The following is a 17,119-nucleotide window of genomic DNA, read 5'->3' as shown; positions in this document are numbered from 1 at the left end:
ACAACAAGATCTCCACTGATTAAGGTTTATTTTATTTTGGCGATATCATTTCTTTTGTTTGATCTTTTTTCTTTTTTTCTTTTAGTTCGAATAGCCTTGTCCGTCAGAAGATCATTGAGCGATTATTGAAGATTTCTAGCTGTAAATGTTTGGTCTTGTTAATAATTCAAGATTTTCAAATAGTTTTTTTACTTTTATTTGTGATTTTGGATACTTGGAATTAATTAAAATTGTGTTTTAGCAGTTGATACTGTAGAAAGTGGGAGGTCTCCTCTACAGTGTTCGAGATTGGATGGACAGAAAAATTCTCTAATTTGTATGTAAGTATGTTTTGATTTTTTGTTCTTTTTAGTTAATCATCAATTTTCTTAAGTTTCATTTGATTACCGAGCATCGTATTAATTTTATTAGAAGATACCTTCCAGATGATGGTGAATTAGCTTCTGAAATAATTTTATAAAACCATTTATTGAAATTAATTTTTTTAAAACTATATTAATTTTGACACTTACAATTTTGTATTCAAAGGAACAAAACTTGGGAATATTGATTATTAGATGGGAGACAGGGATAGACACTGGAGTTTCTATTGGTCTTGGATGGAGGAGATTCGTTTGAGGGTGACATAGGAGATTCGAAGTGATTCGTCTAATACCAGGTTTGTGCTCTTCTCCCCTTTCATTTTAAATTTTAAAATCTTTTTTTTTTTTTTTTGTGTGGATATTTCATTTTTGATTTGTGTTTTAGGAAAGTGAAATTTTGTGCATTTTTGTAAGTTATTAGATTAGATTAAAAAAGAAAAAGAATTTATAAAATTGTTTATGTGCAATGAATTTACAATTTAGAAGACGTACAAAAAAAAGAAAAAGAAAAAGAAAAACGAATAATACAAACATTTTTTTAAAAAATAAAAAATTGGATCTAAAGCACAGAGCTTTATTTCATTTTTAATTTGTGTCTTAGGATGGTTGAATTTTTATTTTTTTTAATATTTCATTTTTCAGTATGGTCAAAAAAATTTTAACAAATGAAAATGAAGAATAAAAATAATTTTTTTAACAAAAAGCAAAGAAAATAATAATAATAATATTTTTTTAGGCAAAAAAAAAAAAGATAATGGGGAGCTATTTTTTTAATAGCTCCATGCACTGCACGGAAAAAGAAATTTTTATTTATATGCTCCGTCAAATAGAAATTTTTTTAGACAAAAAAAATTGAAAAAAATAAAATAAATGATAACTGGAGCTAAAGCTCCATGAACTGCATGGAACAACAAAATTCTTTTTTCTTTTTTTTTATTATTTATATGCTCCGTCAAATAGATTTTTTTTTTCTTTCTCACACAACTATTCTTACAGTAACAAAAAATCTACTTCCATCCTATTTTTTCATTTTCTCTTCAAATCAGATTCTTTTAACACACAATTTTTTTTTTCCTACGATTTCATTTGGTTAATAAAAACTATCTTTTGGTAGGATTTAGTTACTTAATTTGATGGGATGTCTGAATGAATTAAAAATTTTTCTTTGGTTTCATGTCCTGCAAATTTGCCCTTTTTAATTCTTTTAACATATTTTTCTCGTCGATATAATAGACTAACGATGGGTGAGTTGTATCATATTACCAATCAAATAGGCAAATTAACTCTTTATTAAAGATTTATAGAATTTAAGGGAGAATATAATTTAACATGGACATAGAGAAAAAAAGAGATAGGTTAATGGTGAATGCTCATAGTTTCTCCTAAATCTAAAAATGAATAAAATATAATAATAAAAAAGAAAAAATCATGTACCAAAATTTAATCCATGCTTGACATCAATTTTTTAAAATTCTTTTTTTTCCTAACTCATGTTCAATCATATGCATATTTTATGGAATCCACAACTTTATTAACTTTTCATTTACACACTTCATTAACTTAAATCAAAATTTACTAAAAATCTGATGTTTAGTCAAATCATACTAATTCAAGTACGATTTTTCGACAAGTCAATTAGTTTGGGAAAGATAATTCCGTATAATTTATCTGCTAAGTAGATATTAATTGAGCCTATTTGGTGAGCCATTCTTATTTTGTTATCAAGAAATTTTTTCACTAGCTATTAACCTAATGTTCAAAACTTGACTGAATCACATTTCCATACTTATTCAACTTGCGTCAAAATCAACGATCTTAGAAACAAATCATACTTGTTGTTCAGAATTTTCAAAACGAATGCCTTCAGTCACATCATAAACCTTTTCTCAAACCCTCAGTAGATGTGTATATACCATTAGAGTTGTTCATGGTTATTATTATAAGTAAATCAGAGTTGCAAGTGTCAAATAAATATACATATATTTTAAGTGGTTAAGCTACTATTAATCTCTACTTGCAATTGATTCATATTGTTCTTTCTATCTAATTCTAACACTAGAATGTTATTTTTTTTTTATTGCTCTTTAACATGTATGCTTTTGGAGGTTCAGTGGCAGTCGATGATTGAGCCAAGTCCAGCTCCATAATGATGCAGAAGGGGATGGAATGACATCCATTCTTCATAAAGGTTGAGCTTATTTTTATTCACTTCGCATGGTCCGCGTGTGATGTATGTAAGAGATCTGCTAATTTAATTGAACGATCCTCAATTTTGATGCCTTCTGCTAATTCACTTCTAATCTTATCTATATATGAATATCTGTAATTTATCTTCTTCTCTTTTTCTTTTATAATGATTGGAAGTGAATAAAATGTCTTTTTGCACCGTACTCGAATTTTTTGTAAGAGGTGAAAATATTGAAAACTAATCTATTGGCCTCTCATATAGTTTATTGAGTTCAAAATTTCTTGAGCTATTGGAAAGTTCCTGAGTTCGAAATTTATCCTCTCATATAGTTTCTTTAGTACAAAATTTCTTAGCAATTTCTCAAATTGTTAGAAGGCAATTCTAGGTCTCTAAGTTAGCTTCATTTTTCTTGAGTCTTATGGAATGTGATGGTCCCTTTAGAAGTATTTATAAATTAATTGCTAATTTCTCATTTTCCATAAGTGAGAAAGAGAGAAAATTGCTTGTTACAGTCTATATCTTCTAGAGTTTATATTTCTAATTTAAGGAGTTCATATTAATGAAGTTGTTGCAGAGAAAATTGCTTGTTACAGTCTATATCTTATGATTTTCCATAAGGGTTTACGTTGCTGAGATTAATGGACAATTGAAATTGTGATTAGCAGTTACTGCTGTGGAAAGTCGGGGGAGGGCTTTGTAGTATCTGGGATTGGATGGAGAGAAAAGCTCTTTCGGATTTGCTGTAAGCAAAGATTGGATTTTTCTACTTAATTTCTTGTCGAAGATATTAATGTGGGGTTGGGAAGATTGAATAAGATGAAGTTTGTGCACCATTTTCGTGTTTGCTCATGTTTCTAATTCCTCTCTATTGTGGAGGATTTCCTTTTGTTAAGCTTGTTATATGGTGATTTCTCAAAATTCAGTAGTTTTTAGTTGAGTCTATAATTTTGAAGGAGTATAATTAATGAAGTGAATTTGTTCGAGCAAGAAACCTTTTATAAGAATTTACTGTTTACAATTTCATTTTGAAAATTAATTGTTGAATGTGTACAAAGGATCGACGTTCAATGAAAAAAGAATTTGACTCATTAGAGCAGTATAAGTTAGAGCTAGAGGGCAAGTTGAAGGAAAAGAGTAAAATCATTCTTCAGTTGAATTCAAAGGTTGAGGAATTGAAGAATTAAAAATTGAAAAGTGAGCAAACTACAGTGAAGTACGAGAAAAGAATCAAGTCAATGAATGAAGAGGTCAAGAAGTTGAACTGTGAAAAATTGGAGATTAAACATATTGTAGAAGTGTATGAGAAGAGATTTGAAGATCGTAACGAAGTGAAATACGCGGAAAAAATTAAGTCCTTGAGAGGTAGAAAAGTTGAAATGTGAAAAAATTGCAGGCCGATACTGTAGAAATGTATAAAAAGTGTAGACTTCTATAGCTTGATCAGCCTGCAATTTTTCACATTTCAACTTCTCTACCTCATCAATCAAGAACTTAATTTTTTCCTTGTGTTTCACTGCATTAGGATCTTCAAACTTCTTCTTATATACTTCTACAGTGTGTTCATCCTCTAATTTTTTACAGTTCAACTTCTCTACCTCATCATTCATTGACTTAATTCTTTTCTCGTACTTCACTGCAGTTTGTTCGCTTTGCAATTTTTTATTTGTCAATTCCTCTATCTTCCAATTCAACTGAAGAATGATTTTGCTCTTTTCCTTCGACTTGCCCTCTAACTCTAACTTATCCTGTTCCAATGAATCAAATTCTTTTTTCATTCAACGTCGATCCCTCATACACATTCAACAATTATTTTTCAAACTAAAATTGTAAGCAGTAAATTATCATAAAAGATTTCTTGCCCGAACAAATTCACTTCATTAATTATGTTCCCTCAAAATTATAAGCTCAACTAAAACTACTGAATTTTGAGCAATTACTATAAAACAATCTTAACAAAAGGAAATCCCCCCACAGCAGAGAGGAATTAGAAACATGAGCAAACAAGATAATGGTGCCAAAACTTCATCTTATTCATTTTTTCCAATGCCACATGAATATTTTTGACAAGTAATTAAAGCAAAAAAATCCAATCTTTGCTTATAGCAAGTCCAAAGAGCTTTTAGTTATTGGAGCTCAGGATACTTATCATACCTGTAATGTAATTTACCATGCAGTATAAAGGTGAGATCCTGCAGCCCGTATCCACCGTAAGTTTGCCTCTTATTGCAATACTTTCGTCTAATTTTATGTATTCTTTTAATAGACATGATTTTCTGTTCATTTGTATTATAATGTTTTTATGATCGTGATTCAAGGTGTGTGGAGAGAGGTATTGATTTGTCACAAACTCAAGTTAATATTTTAAAGGTACCATTTGAAAATATTACCTAGTAACACTTTGGTCAATTCTGTTACTCATCAATATGTTTTTACTTTTTAAGCTAGCTAAATAAATAGTTACAAGTTGACTTACAATCCAGTTGATTAAATCTGTATTTTTCTTTAACATTGACCCCATTTATTATCTCCATTTTTATTATTTTTTAAAATTTGTTGTCAATATAAACTTTTTGCTTTACTTTCTAATTCTCATGATTCTGATTGTTTTTGTTTTGTCGTTGTTGTGGGTATGTTGAATTTTTTTGTGAAAGGGCCGAGTAAGCGGGTGCTGTTGAATTTAGAAGAGGAGTGAAGGAAAAGCTGGTACTTTTAAGCACAGGCTGGGGAATTGACAAATGATCCAGATGACAAAGGTCAACTTTTTCTTCTCATACTATAGGAGTTAAAATATAAGCATATGTGTTTATTCAAATTATTCCACTTTATCACTGCACCAATTTATTCTATGTATTCATTTAGCAATCACTACACACTTATACTTTACGTTCACCCCCAACCAAACCAACTAATGTGCACCCAACTAACGTGCAATGCACGTTGCCACACTAGTATTTGAAAAAAGACTCATTTTTTGAAAGATTAATCTCGTGTTTAGTATTGTATGATTCTACTTTGCAAGAGCAGAATGAAATGATATATGGAAATATTAAATTGACACATTTATAACCACCCAATGTTAGAGAGTTCTTCCATTCAATCATTTTCATTCATCTTGTAAAGAAATTTTGATCCCCTTCATTCACAAATCTCTTAACTGTAGGCCCTATTGGTCAAAATGTAGCCCACAAAAAAAAAAAAAAAAAAATTAGAATCTTGATTACATGCATCATCTAGTAAACTTTAACCCACAAAGCCTTTAACTTTTTCTCTTAATCAAAATGGCAACACTTTAAAGAGCAGTAAGTCTTCTAATAATCATTAGATTACCAGTATTTTCGTGTTTATACAATTGTTTCATTTCTTGAAATGAGATATTATATTAAGCAAGGAGCCTTTGCTGGTTGGTGGACAAACATTATTTTCAACTTTAACTTGTGATCTGAATGGTTTCCTAATCAAATTGTCCCAAATACTCATCTTACGAGATGGCCCGCGCGAGCTGCTTTTTATTTTATTTTTTCTTTTAAAAGAATGAGATTTTTTATTTTTTTTTAAATTAGTAAAGCGAGAAACTAGGATATGCTCAGACTCTTGAAGTCACGAGTTTTATGAAATTAAGAAATATTAGACCTAACTAATGATCTTGACGCCATCTAGGAATCAAAACACAAGAATGACGAAGAGATTTGAACTCAAGTCTTGTACGCGCTTTAATGTCATATCAAACCACCTTTGAAAAAGTTTAACTATTAGAGAGGAACGATATCCACCAGAGCCTTTTCTGAACATGTCAGGTCTATTAATGGACCGGGCAAGACCGATCTACATTTCTTTGAGCATTGTGTATACAAAACCCCTTCTACTTACTTTTATCCTAAGTTAATCAAAAGAAACTTGCAGTTTTTTCCTTCTTCCTTGAACAGGTTTTGAAGAACAAATATTAAACCCAAAAATGATGCTCCAAGAATCCTTCTACAAGACAAAAAACTTCGTTCATAGAACTTTCCGAAACCTTAAATCATCACTCTCAGGAGATTACCAAAAGCTACCTAAAACCCCTCGTGTCAATCCTCTCTTCAATCCCAAAATGCAGGAATTGGATAATTTCTACAGAGACTTCTCCAAACACTGGGATTCTGGATGTAACAAGGTGCTGAAGAAAAAGAAAAAGGGATTTTCAGCAAAAGAAAAAAGAAAGGGAGATGAAAAATCATCATGCAACGGAAGCTACAAGAATGATGATAGAAAAGAAGAGAAAAAGACAGGTAAATACTGTAACGGTATTTTGATAAGGAGGATTAGATAATACTGAATAATGTCACGATACATGAGCTAATTTTTTATTTAATTGTAATGTCCAGATGAATCGAGTACTGTGTGCCAGACTTGCATGGAAGGGAAACGAGTGGAGCCCAGTTCTCAGATTGTGAATGATTTAGCACAGAAGATGAAAGAGATGGAATTGCTTGATATGAATGATTTGGATCATGTGATGGATATGGAAGAAGTGATGCATTACTACTCCAGGCTTACCTGCCCACTTTACCTTGACATTGTTGACAAATTTTTCATGGACGTTTATAGGGAGTTGTATCCTTCTTAACCCTTAGTCGACCACTAAATTCGCCTAGCGCGTATAGGAATATGTTGAAAATGAAGTTTGAGTAAATAAGCATATGTGCATTTACGAGTTCAAACTTTTAGGCGAAGTTATCCAATAAAATTTAATTTTTTTCTTCATCCTATCTTCCTTTATGTGGACGTGCATTGCGTGCTACTCCCAATTTGGCAATTCCAAATGTGTTTTTAAATTATATTTTGATATGCTATTTACTTGCATTGGAGGCAATATCCATAACGACCGTATCTCAAAATCGTTGTTTGTTGTTATATCATGTTAATCCAAAACTTGTAAATTTGTACACCTAATTAAAGAACAACTTAGAGTAGAGCGTTGAAGGTTATCATTTTTTTTTTCCTTTTATTTCAGTCAATTATGTGGATTTTTTTTTTTTTTTTTTTTTTTTTTTTTTTTTCGATCTTGTTTACGACCCTGTTTGAACATACATGTGAATACATTTATTAAGACGATGCAGCAACTGGAAAAATAAGGTCATGAAATGTGTTTCTTAAGATCATGCAGTCCCATACAGACAGCAAGTTTCGTCCAAGGCTAAATATGATGTGAAAGACCGATAGTGAACAAGCACTATAAGAGAAAGATTGTTATACATTTTTGAAAGGTTTAAGACTTAACTTTTTTAGTTAGTAGAAAGTTAAAATATCATTTTACCCATTTAAAATTAGTCAAATTACGATCAAACACTCAACTTTTGATTTTGATCAACTAACATAATTTTGGACGTAAACTGTTTAGATACCCTTTTGTTGCACCAGATTGAAATAAAGACAATGCTGCTACAAATTAAAGATTTATATAATCTGTACATTTTTAAAGAAATTTGGGACTGATACTGCAATTATCAAAATTATAAATTAACAATTTTGTTTTGAAACAAAATTGAGAATTTAGCTTCCGTTTGACCTCCATTTTTTTAAAATGAAAATGGGAAGAATAATATATTTTTTTTAAAAGTGATTGAAAAAGAAAGGAAAATTTCGATTTATATGTAATATTAATTTATGAAAGACTGTGTGGTTAAAAATAGAAAAGATAAAAATGGAATGAAATTAAAGGGGCCAACTTATTGTCGTAACGAGTCTTGTTGATGGTCCAATTAATATCATATCCCAAAAAGGAAGGCATCATTCCTTGAAATCAACGGAACTTTCTACACTTTCCACCAACAAGCCTGACCGCCCTTCCTCCGCGAAACTTCGCGAACCCTCCAAACTCCACCGCCTTTTATATCCATATTATTCTCATCTCCCTCGGAGAAAACTGCAAATTCGTTCTAAAGCGGAATAAATTACATTTGGTTTTTTTCATATAGGTATTTCTACAAAAACTTTCACAATGGCCGAGGACAGTGCTGTTACGGTCTACGGAAGCAACGCCGCAATTACTGATGCCAAGAAGAACCCATTTTCAATCAAAGTCGGGATGGCCCAGATGCTCCGGGGTGGCGCTATTGTGGAAGTCACCACCGTTGAACAAGCCAAGATCGCCGAGTCTGCCGGCGCTTGTTGTGTAATTGTATCAGATCCACACAGGGAAGGAATTTCCCGCATGCCTGATCCGGCCCTGATTAAAGAAATTAAGCAATCCGTCTCAATTCCCTTAGTGGCGAAAGCCCGGGTTGGGCATTTTGTGGAGGCTCAGATTTTGGAGTCCGTAGGAGTTGATTATATTGATGAAAGTGAGGTTTTAGCCATCGCTGATGAGGATCATTTTATTAATAAGCATAATTTCGGAACGCCCTTTATTTGTGGATGTCGCGATCTGGGGGAGGCTTTAAGGAGAGTGAGAGAAGGGGCGGCGATGATACGCACCCAAGGTGATCTGAAGGGATCTGGGAATGTAGTTGAGACGGTTCGTAGTGTGAGGAAAGTGATGGGCGAGATTAGACGATTGAATAACATGGACGAGGACGAGGTGTTTACGTTTTCTAAGCAGATTAAAGCGCCTTATGATATCGTGGCACAGACTAAGCAAATGGGGAGGCTGCCGGTGGTGCATTTCGCTGCTGGAGGTATAGTGACGCCTGCTGATGCTGCACTGATGATGCAATTGGGATGTGATGGAGTGTTCTTGGGACCAGAGGTTTTCAGTGTTGCTGATCCTTACAAGAGGGTTCGGGGTATTGTGCATGCTGTTAGGAGTTATAATGATCCTGTGGAGCTGGCGCAGGCGAGCAGTGGTTTAGAGGATGCTGTGGCAGGGTTAAATCTTGGTGAGAATAGGGTCGAGCCATTTGGCTCTGCAAGTACTTACTGATTTGTTGATGAGACCTGCATTGAATATTTATATCATTCTGTTTTGGAGTATTAGGAATGACGATGTCTTTGCATTTACTATGAAATGACTTGTGTTTGTGTCTCTTTGCGTTGAAAAATTACAGGAAATTGGGAATATAATTGTTCTTTAGCTTGTACAAGTACTATTGCAGTAACATTGCTGTTGCTTAGGAGCGAAAGCACAGTTTACTACGACTTTGTGTTACGTATGAAATAAATTCAAAGTTGAGAATGTGAACTTTGTAAAATGTTTAAATCTGTCTGTTATTCTCGATGTAGTCCTGGTTTTGGTCTTGTCATTGCCTTCTTTTACAATTTTATGTGCTTTAAGGCTAGCTGGAATCCTCGTCAAGACATTATAGGGAAAGGTAAAAAGGATACGAGAAAATGTGTATTATCATTCCTTTGTCTTAGTCCATATTAACAATGGCAACTACATTGTTATGCAAATCAATGCCTCAATTCACTTTGATGGTTGCCTGCATATGACATATTTATGATCACTGCAAAACTTAAGACTTCTCTGCTGGAAATGTACCTAGTTCGCGTATTTTTGTTATAAATTGCTTCAGTCTCTTGCATGAAAAACATTTTCATTAGTGTGGAGAAATTTCCCGCACTTGCCTTATTGTGCTTCTTTATGCTTTGATGTCATTTTGGTTGTTGACGAAATGTCATGTTGCTTCAATGGATTGTTTTCTCCAATAGATTTCCATAAGAGGTTCAATTCTTGATGCCAAGATGGTGTGCTTTTAAGTAGCAGGGTACTCTAAAATTTATCTCCTATTTGAGTTGCAGCACGATTTATTGTTGTTAACTAGGTACCTTAGTGCTGTCTCATATGCAGTAAAGGTCATACCCCATTCACAATGAAGGCTCTGGCAACTTGCCAAAGAACGCTGGAATCTTTCATGCTCTACTTGAAGCTTTCACTAATGCAGGAATTTGATTGAGCCTGAATTCTGGTTTTAATTTACATCTAAATGCAAATCTAGCTAGCAACTCCGGCAAGACCCCCTGCAATGAGCATTATTCTGAAACTCTCCTGGCTTTTTTTATGCATCCTTGGTGAAGTTTCTCTCTTACTAATACGTGCAGAAGTGGACACCATGGGATGGCGCATCCCTGAGCACAGTGATGGTGAAACCTCAGTAATATCCTCTCCATCCTTCTTTCCATGTCTGCTGGACCTTGTAATTGCCTGATTGTTTAGTTTTATAATGGTTATTACTACTATGCGACTGAAGACTGATTCTCACTGGCTCAGTGGGACTGATGAATGCGCTTTGTGTTACCTGGGCTCCAATTCCTCGTAGAGCAACCCCTCTTTACGGTGGAGGATCACTGGTCTGAATGTTCATGTCAAAACTCGTGAATCATGATAGTGTAGAGTAAGACTTGAAAGCTATGGCATTCTGCAGTTTGAAGCCAAGTTATCACAAGGAAACCTAAACACAGTATTACTTATTGCAATTTTCATAAGATTAATAAGTCGATGGACACTGGAGTCTTGAGTAATTACAAGGCACTCAAGTTTTTAACTATTACACTAGCAGTTACTCATTTAAAAAAATTAACGTTAAATCCTACATGACATTTGACATTGTTAAATGTCAATGTATCAATAAATAACGTTACCTAGTACGCTAAGTCAGCAAATATCGTTGTTAAAAAACGCTAAGTCAGCAAATATCATTGTTAAAAAACAAAACGTGGATTTACTATATGTTTTGACTCCAAAAAATCCATTTAAAACTAAAGCTAATGTTTTCCATTCATACGTGTGTAATCCTCAATTTTTAACCTTCAAATTCTATTGACGTGGCATAATAAATTGATGAAAACGTTGTTTAAAATCAATAAACGGCGTGTGGAATGAAAAGGAATTTGAGATATTAAAGACATGGCCTATGCGATCGCATAGCCCAAGGGCCATGCAATAGAAAACTGGGGGCCGAGTCACCTTTCAACCATGCGACCTCATGGTGTTGAACCGCATGGTAAATAAAAGGTGACTGTTGGAGGTCATTTTTCAATTGGTTTTTGGCGGTTTTTGGAGACTTTCTTTCGACTTTTCATGACTTTTTGGCACCAATTTGTGGGGTTTTGATTGACATCTATTAATGGGTGTTGAAGAATCAATACATAAAATTGAAAATCGTATGAACTTATTTTATATTCCACAAAAAGGATCAATCTTCTTTTCTTCCATATTCAAGTAATTCCTTCTTGTATTCTTCAAGTGCGGGTAGAAAAATATTTATTCTTTAGTATTTTTCTGCAACAAGACTTGATCAATCATACGAACTGTTTGTCGTAAAAGCCTTGAAAAATCTTGTATAATTCGGAGAGGGGGCAAATATCTTTCGAGGACTGCAAGATTATTTTTGTGTTTGAGCCTTCATATTGATTTTTGATCTTCTTGAATTTCAATTTCTTGGTTTCTTCTCCAAACTCCGATGTTGATAATTTTCCAACATAAATAACACTATTTGGTTATACGTTGGTACTTAATGGTGCCACATATGATTTAGTGTTGGTATTTTGATCGAGTAACTATTAATATAACAATTATTAATTCGAGCGAATATTAGCATAAGAAAATAATCTAGAGATTATATAGGCAGTGGGAGAATTAATATCCTAGAATAGAAAATCTCCTATCCCAAACTTAAATTCTATTTAAAAAAAATGATTAAAATAAAATAATTGAAATAGTTCTTCTGCCCAATGTGGACAGGATATGGGAGGCAATGGGTCGAGCCAAACTGGCTTGAACTAGCTACCAACGAAAGGGAGAGCTGAGCCCATGAGCCATGAGCCTAGCTGAGTTGAGCCCCTGAGCTCAATTTTTTTTTTTTTGTTCCCTTTATTTTACAGCTCGTGCTTGGGCTCGGGCTCGGGCTCGGGCTCATTTAAATACGATCCCGAGCTATCAATGAGCCGATCGGTTCGGCTGGGCTCGATTGTCACCTTTAGGGTAGGACAAGACAGTTTACTTACTATTGTGACACGAGAACTTTATTTAAGATTCTATCCAAATGTGAGAATGAAGGGCCGCCTTTTTACGAGCCGATCGGTTCGGCTCGATTGTCACCCATAGGGTAGGATCAGATTGCTCACTTACTGCTGTGTCGGGAGAACTATATTTATGGTTCTATCCAAACGTGAGAACCGTAAGTACAATTTTCTCTAAGTGGATAAGGTAAGACTTGTCATCGTGGGCAGGGGAAAATTTCTAATAAAATAATAGTGACAAAATCCAAGTAGGAATAACACACTGGTGAGTGGCATACCACTTCCATTACCCTGTAGTAACAACAAAAAAATGAAAAGAAGAAGAAGGAAATCCAAAATTGTACGAATTGTGTATTTTACCGTGAAAATGTTCTTAATTTGCTAATTTTTCAAAGTTGAAAATCAAAATTAGATTAAAAAATTGGTTGAGAATAAGATTGTTACTTTTACCAAAAGTTGGGAAATAAATTTCCAATATTCAGTTAATTAAGCCCTTGTTTGAGCCACATTATTGGAATAAAAATGTATTTTTGAATAGTATATTGATGGAAAATGTGTAGTTAAAAAATAAGGAAATTTTTAAATTTTCATGTAATATTATTTTATTGAAAAATATGTGATTAAAATAATATCAAATACACACATTTCCACTTCTTAAAAACATGAAACAATTCTCGTTTCTTCTTCTTCAAATTAAATCATTTAAGTTCTTTACTAATTTCAATAATAATTTATTACTATATATTAAAAATTAAATAGGAATAAATTAGGAAAGATCTTGACAAAAATTAATTTTTCAATGACATTAATTTTTTTTTTTTAATTCGTAAGAATAATAAAATAAATCTGTATAATTGAGACGAATGAAGTATTTTTTTCTTAAGGAACGTGGCTCAAACAAAGCCTTAAATTAGAGACGCGGTTGGTGCGAAGGGTAGATTTGGTGGTGGGGACTGGCGGAAGCTCAAATTCAGATAAACCAACTGCACGCAACTCCACGCGCCGCCCTTAATGGCGTTGCAGCTCTCAATATCTTCGACTCCTAAAACGACGTTTCTTCTGCGTCCCTCTCCTTCAACCTCATCCGCAACTGGGATACCATCGACGGCGTCTTATTCAAAGGTTCTGTTGCTGCCTCTCAGAAGCACTCGCGCTCGGATTTCGACACATGGACGGCGGAGGTCATGGACTGTGCGTATGGCACCTGATGAAGAGAAGATGACTCGTCGATCCCCTCTTGATTTCCCAATTGTAAGTCCCGCCGCCTCCTTTCGTCTTTTCTGAACTTGCTTCATCAAACACTATACTGTTTTTGTTAAGTTTTTCAGACTTCTGCTTTTATTGAATTGCTGATTTAAATTATCTATTGATACAACTTTTCTTTGTGATCGATGAAAAGGTGAGGAAAAACAGAAAAATTTAGAAATCAAAAACTGTAGAAGAATTGAATACAGTAATTTAGAAACAAAATCAAATTCACTGAAACGATAGTGAGAGTGTGCTTGCTGTGAATTGTTTACATAATCATGACATCTCGAAAGAAAAATATTTCTTATTAAGCTTGTACATTGAGAAAAGCATAAGAAATAACTTTGGTGTTAACATTTCAATTCAAACAATTTGGATAGTCTAGAGCGGAAGTATAAGAAATCAACAGTTCCACAAATTTTATAAAGAAGATGTAATCTTAAGTTGGAGCATTAATTATGGTGGACAAGCAGCACTTGGATTATTCCCTTCTCTTGCCGCAGTTGTAGGGTTGCAATGCAATTGAAGTGTTCCTTATATCTCTGTGTTACAACTTTTACTGCTTCAGATGACTTGGGAAATCTCATTATGTTGTTGGCCATGCCGTGAAGTTTTGAGTATTACCTATGAAATGAGATATGGTCAAAAAACAGCTGCTACGATGATAAATGGGAGTTTATATGTTTGGAATATGAAGTGATTAAAAGGTTTTATATCAAATGTATGCGTTTGGGATCAGTATAGTCCATTTTACTCCTAAATTTTGTTGAATCATAGTTAGCCTTCATGGTGGGTCTAGCACTTAACTGACATCCATAACCGGCACACACCACATTTTGGGTCCACTAGAGTGATCCAGGATGGGTTGTGTCTGTATTTGTCAATAACTAATTGGGGATACTCAAGGTTGGTCCTGTAACATTTAGGCAATTAAGCTTCCATATCTTTGCTGTGTCTTTGATCAGAAGAAAATCCTCCTTTTACATGGTGAGAATTGCATGAAGGTGTAATTAGCTTAGTTCTTAAGATGGATTATGTCATACTTTTCCTCTGTCTGCTGTTTCCTCCCAATATCCCATATATCTCTGGCTATATTTATTTCTTTGTGAATGCTGTTCTTTCTCTGTTGCTCTCTGTAAGACTCATGGGAAAGCACTCAATTCTACTTGATACTTGCAAATCAGATGTCAAATTATCTAACATATACATTAAAAAAAAGAAAAAAAAAAGCTTTTAATGCTCCTATTTTTCGTAATGTGAATTTTGAGATACGTGACCGGTTTATTTTGATAAAGAATTTATTGAATAACGTGGTAATCTGTAGTTTGATAAACTTAAAATCGTTACTTACAATGGGGGAAACCTATCATATTGGCATGGTTTTTAGCTTTGTTTACCAGCATGATAAGGTGGATATAGGACCCTAAAATTTCCTCATTCTCATGCTAATGTCTTGGGTTCTCAATATGATAATTTAACAGATTTTACAATCATTTTTTGCAAACATATATCTGACATTACGTAGTCTATGTTTTGCTCATGTTTATGAAATGTTTATAAATACTCAAGCCACTTTTAACCTTACATTTCGAGGGACCTACTAGTACTACCCACTTATTCACTCATTTCTATCTATTATAATTTAAACCGTTTATAAACACTTTCCATGGCTGCTAGAATCTTGAGCAGGGTATTAAGATTACCCCTGGGTTTGTGGTAACAAGGTTTACATCATTATATTTTCATCACTTACCAGTAAGTGATTTTAATGGTTCCCTTACAACCTTCTGTATATTACTGTATTACTCTTTTAAAAGTTTTGGTGTATTTACCTTGTACAGCTATGAGAAATAAATGTTAAAAAATTCTGAAGTTCACAAATATTTTGACCCTTGCAAATAGAGGGTTAGTTTCAGGCTTTGGATAGGTTGAGTCAAGGTAAGAGTTGAACCTCGTTAATTGCATACAGGTACAATTGATTCATCAATCTTTCCCCTTCTTTTCAGTTAATATTTTCATGTTAAAGATAATTAACCCTGTATTGTCAATCCCTTCCTACTGTGTTTAAACAAATATTGTTATGCTCATTAAAAAGTTCCGTTTCAACACTATTGTAACAGGAGTGGGATAGGCCGAAGCCTGGACGGAGGCCTGACGTATTCCCCCAATTCAGCCCAATGAAAACTCCATTACCACCACCAATGCCAGCTGACCCTCCAGAAGAAGATGAGGAGGAAGAAGAAAAGAAAGAGGAAGAGGAGGAAGATCCTGAAAAGCAAGACCCTGACAAGCCCGATCAATAATGTCAATTGGTAGCGGTTTGAAGAAGCCAAGGAGGATTTCTTGCGACATCCTACAGAGCTTATTACCTGCAGCTTATCTACGTGGGCAACATACCACAATGGTATTAATAAGCTTGAAAAGGAGATTATGAGATAATAGAAAACTCTCTTTTTACAGGGTCTCTCTCTGTTTTGTAGTCGAAATTACCTTTGTTCACATCCTTTGTATTTTAAAGTTACCTAAGAATTAGTCAATATTTTCCGACTTCCCCCTTTTCTTTTTTCTTTTTAAATTTACAGCATCTCTTACCCTGTCATATACATAACCTTTGATGGTCATGGACATGAGTTTTGATGCCTCGATGAATCCCATTTTTAGACGTCCCGATTATGAAATTCCAAATATACAGTTGCATTAGAATTCTAGTTTCGATGAAGTAGAGCACTGACAACAAATTTTAAAACGTTACTCCTGCACATTGTGTTTTCCATGTCAATAAACCTGATACCTCTGTTTTCGAGCAATATATCTTTCTATTTTGCAGGAAAAGAGGGCTGAAAACGTCGACATTTTTTAAAATTGCTAATTAAGCGACCCCTTGTCCTCCTTAAAATCTATGCTAATTCAGGCAAAACAAATTGAAACTGAAGCATGAAAACTAAGACAACCCACAAAAGAGCAGGATCAAAGCCTCTCAGATATACAAAACCACGCACGTTTATTGGCCCAAACAAATAGTTTTACACAAACTTCATAAGAAGTTGCTCGATAGTTAATCTAAGCAAGAACGTAGTGCTGAATTGATTTAAACCAAATAGAAAGATCGCATTACAATGACAACAAAGGGCTAGTAGTTCTTCATAAATTTTCATTTCTTTCCACTTTTCTTTAGCCCTGCACCTCCAAGTGCTCCCTTTTGAGCCTTCGATTTAAGCTCCTTCAGAGCCTATCAAACCAACACACAATCACAATAGATATAAATAACAGAAGTATGGGGATAAAATCAAAATATATAACTACGATACAATTTTTCAATAAAATAATATTACAAGTAAATCAAAAAAACTTTTCCTTCTTTTTTAACCTAATGTTCTCTAAAAAA

At 33.8% G+C, this 17,119-nt stretch overlaps 3 protein-coding genes across 3 annotated transcripts; all 3 read left to right on the top strand.

Moving 5' to 3' along the window:
- Nucleotides 1–6,453: 6,453 nt before the first annotated feature.
- LOC111402994 lies at nt 6,454–7,153 on the top strand. The gene is made up of 2 exons (XM_023031333.1): nt 6,454–6,815; nt 6,912–7,153. The coding sequence occupies exons 1-2, from the start codon at nt 6,503–6,505 to the stop codon at nt 7,151–7,153; spliced, it is 555 nt and encodes a 184-aa protein (XP_022887101.1). The 5' UTR covers nt 6,454–6,502.
- Nucleotides 7,154–8,306: 1,153 nt separating this feature from the next.
- On the top strand, nt 8,307–9,746 carry LOC111370599 (pyridoxal 5'-phosphate synthase-like subunit PDX1.2). Its single transcript, XM_022992432.1, has one exon. It carries the CDS (start codon nt 8,528–8,530, stop codon nt 9,446–9,448), a length of 921 nt encoding a protein of 306 aa, XP_022848200.1. The 5' UTR covers nt 8,307–8,527; the 3' UTR covers nt 9,449–9,746.
- A 3,621-nt stretch (nt 9,747–13,367) lies between these two features.
- LOC111370533 lies at nt 13,368–16,437 on the top strand. The gene is made up of 2 exons (XM_022992310.1): nt 13,368–13,737; nt 15,855–16,437. The coding sequence occupies exons 1-2, from the start codon at nt 13,498–13,500 to the stop codon at nt 16,035–16,037; spliced, it is 423 nt and encodes a 140-aa protein (XP_022848078.1). The 5' UTR covers nt 13,368–13,497; the 3' UTR covers nt 16,038–16,437.
- The last annotated feature ends 682 nt before the right edge of the window (nt 16,438–17,119 follow it).

Source organism: Olea europaea, chromosome 1, assembly GCF_002742605.1.
Source record: "Olea europaea var. sylvestris chromosome 1, O_europaea_v1, whole genome shotgun sequence".
Lineage (NCBI taxonomy): Eukaryota > Viridiplantae > Streptophyta > Magnoliopsida > Lamiales > Oleaceae > Olea > Olea europaea.
The sequence above is the reverse complement of the archived record's forward strand: the minus strand, read 5'-3'. Positions and strand labels throughout refer to the sequence as shown.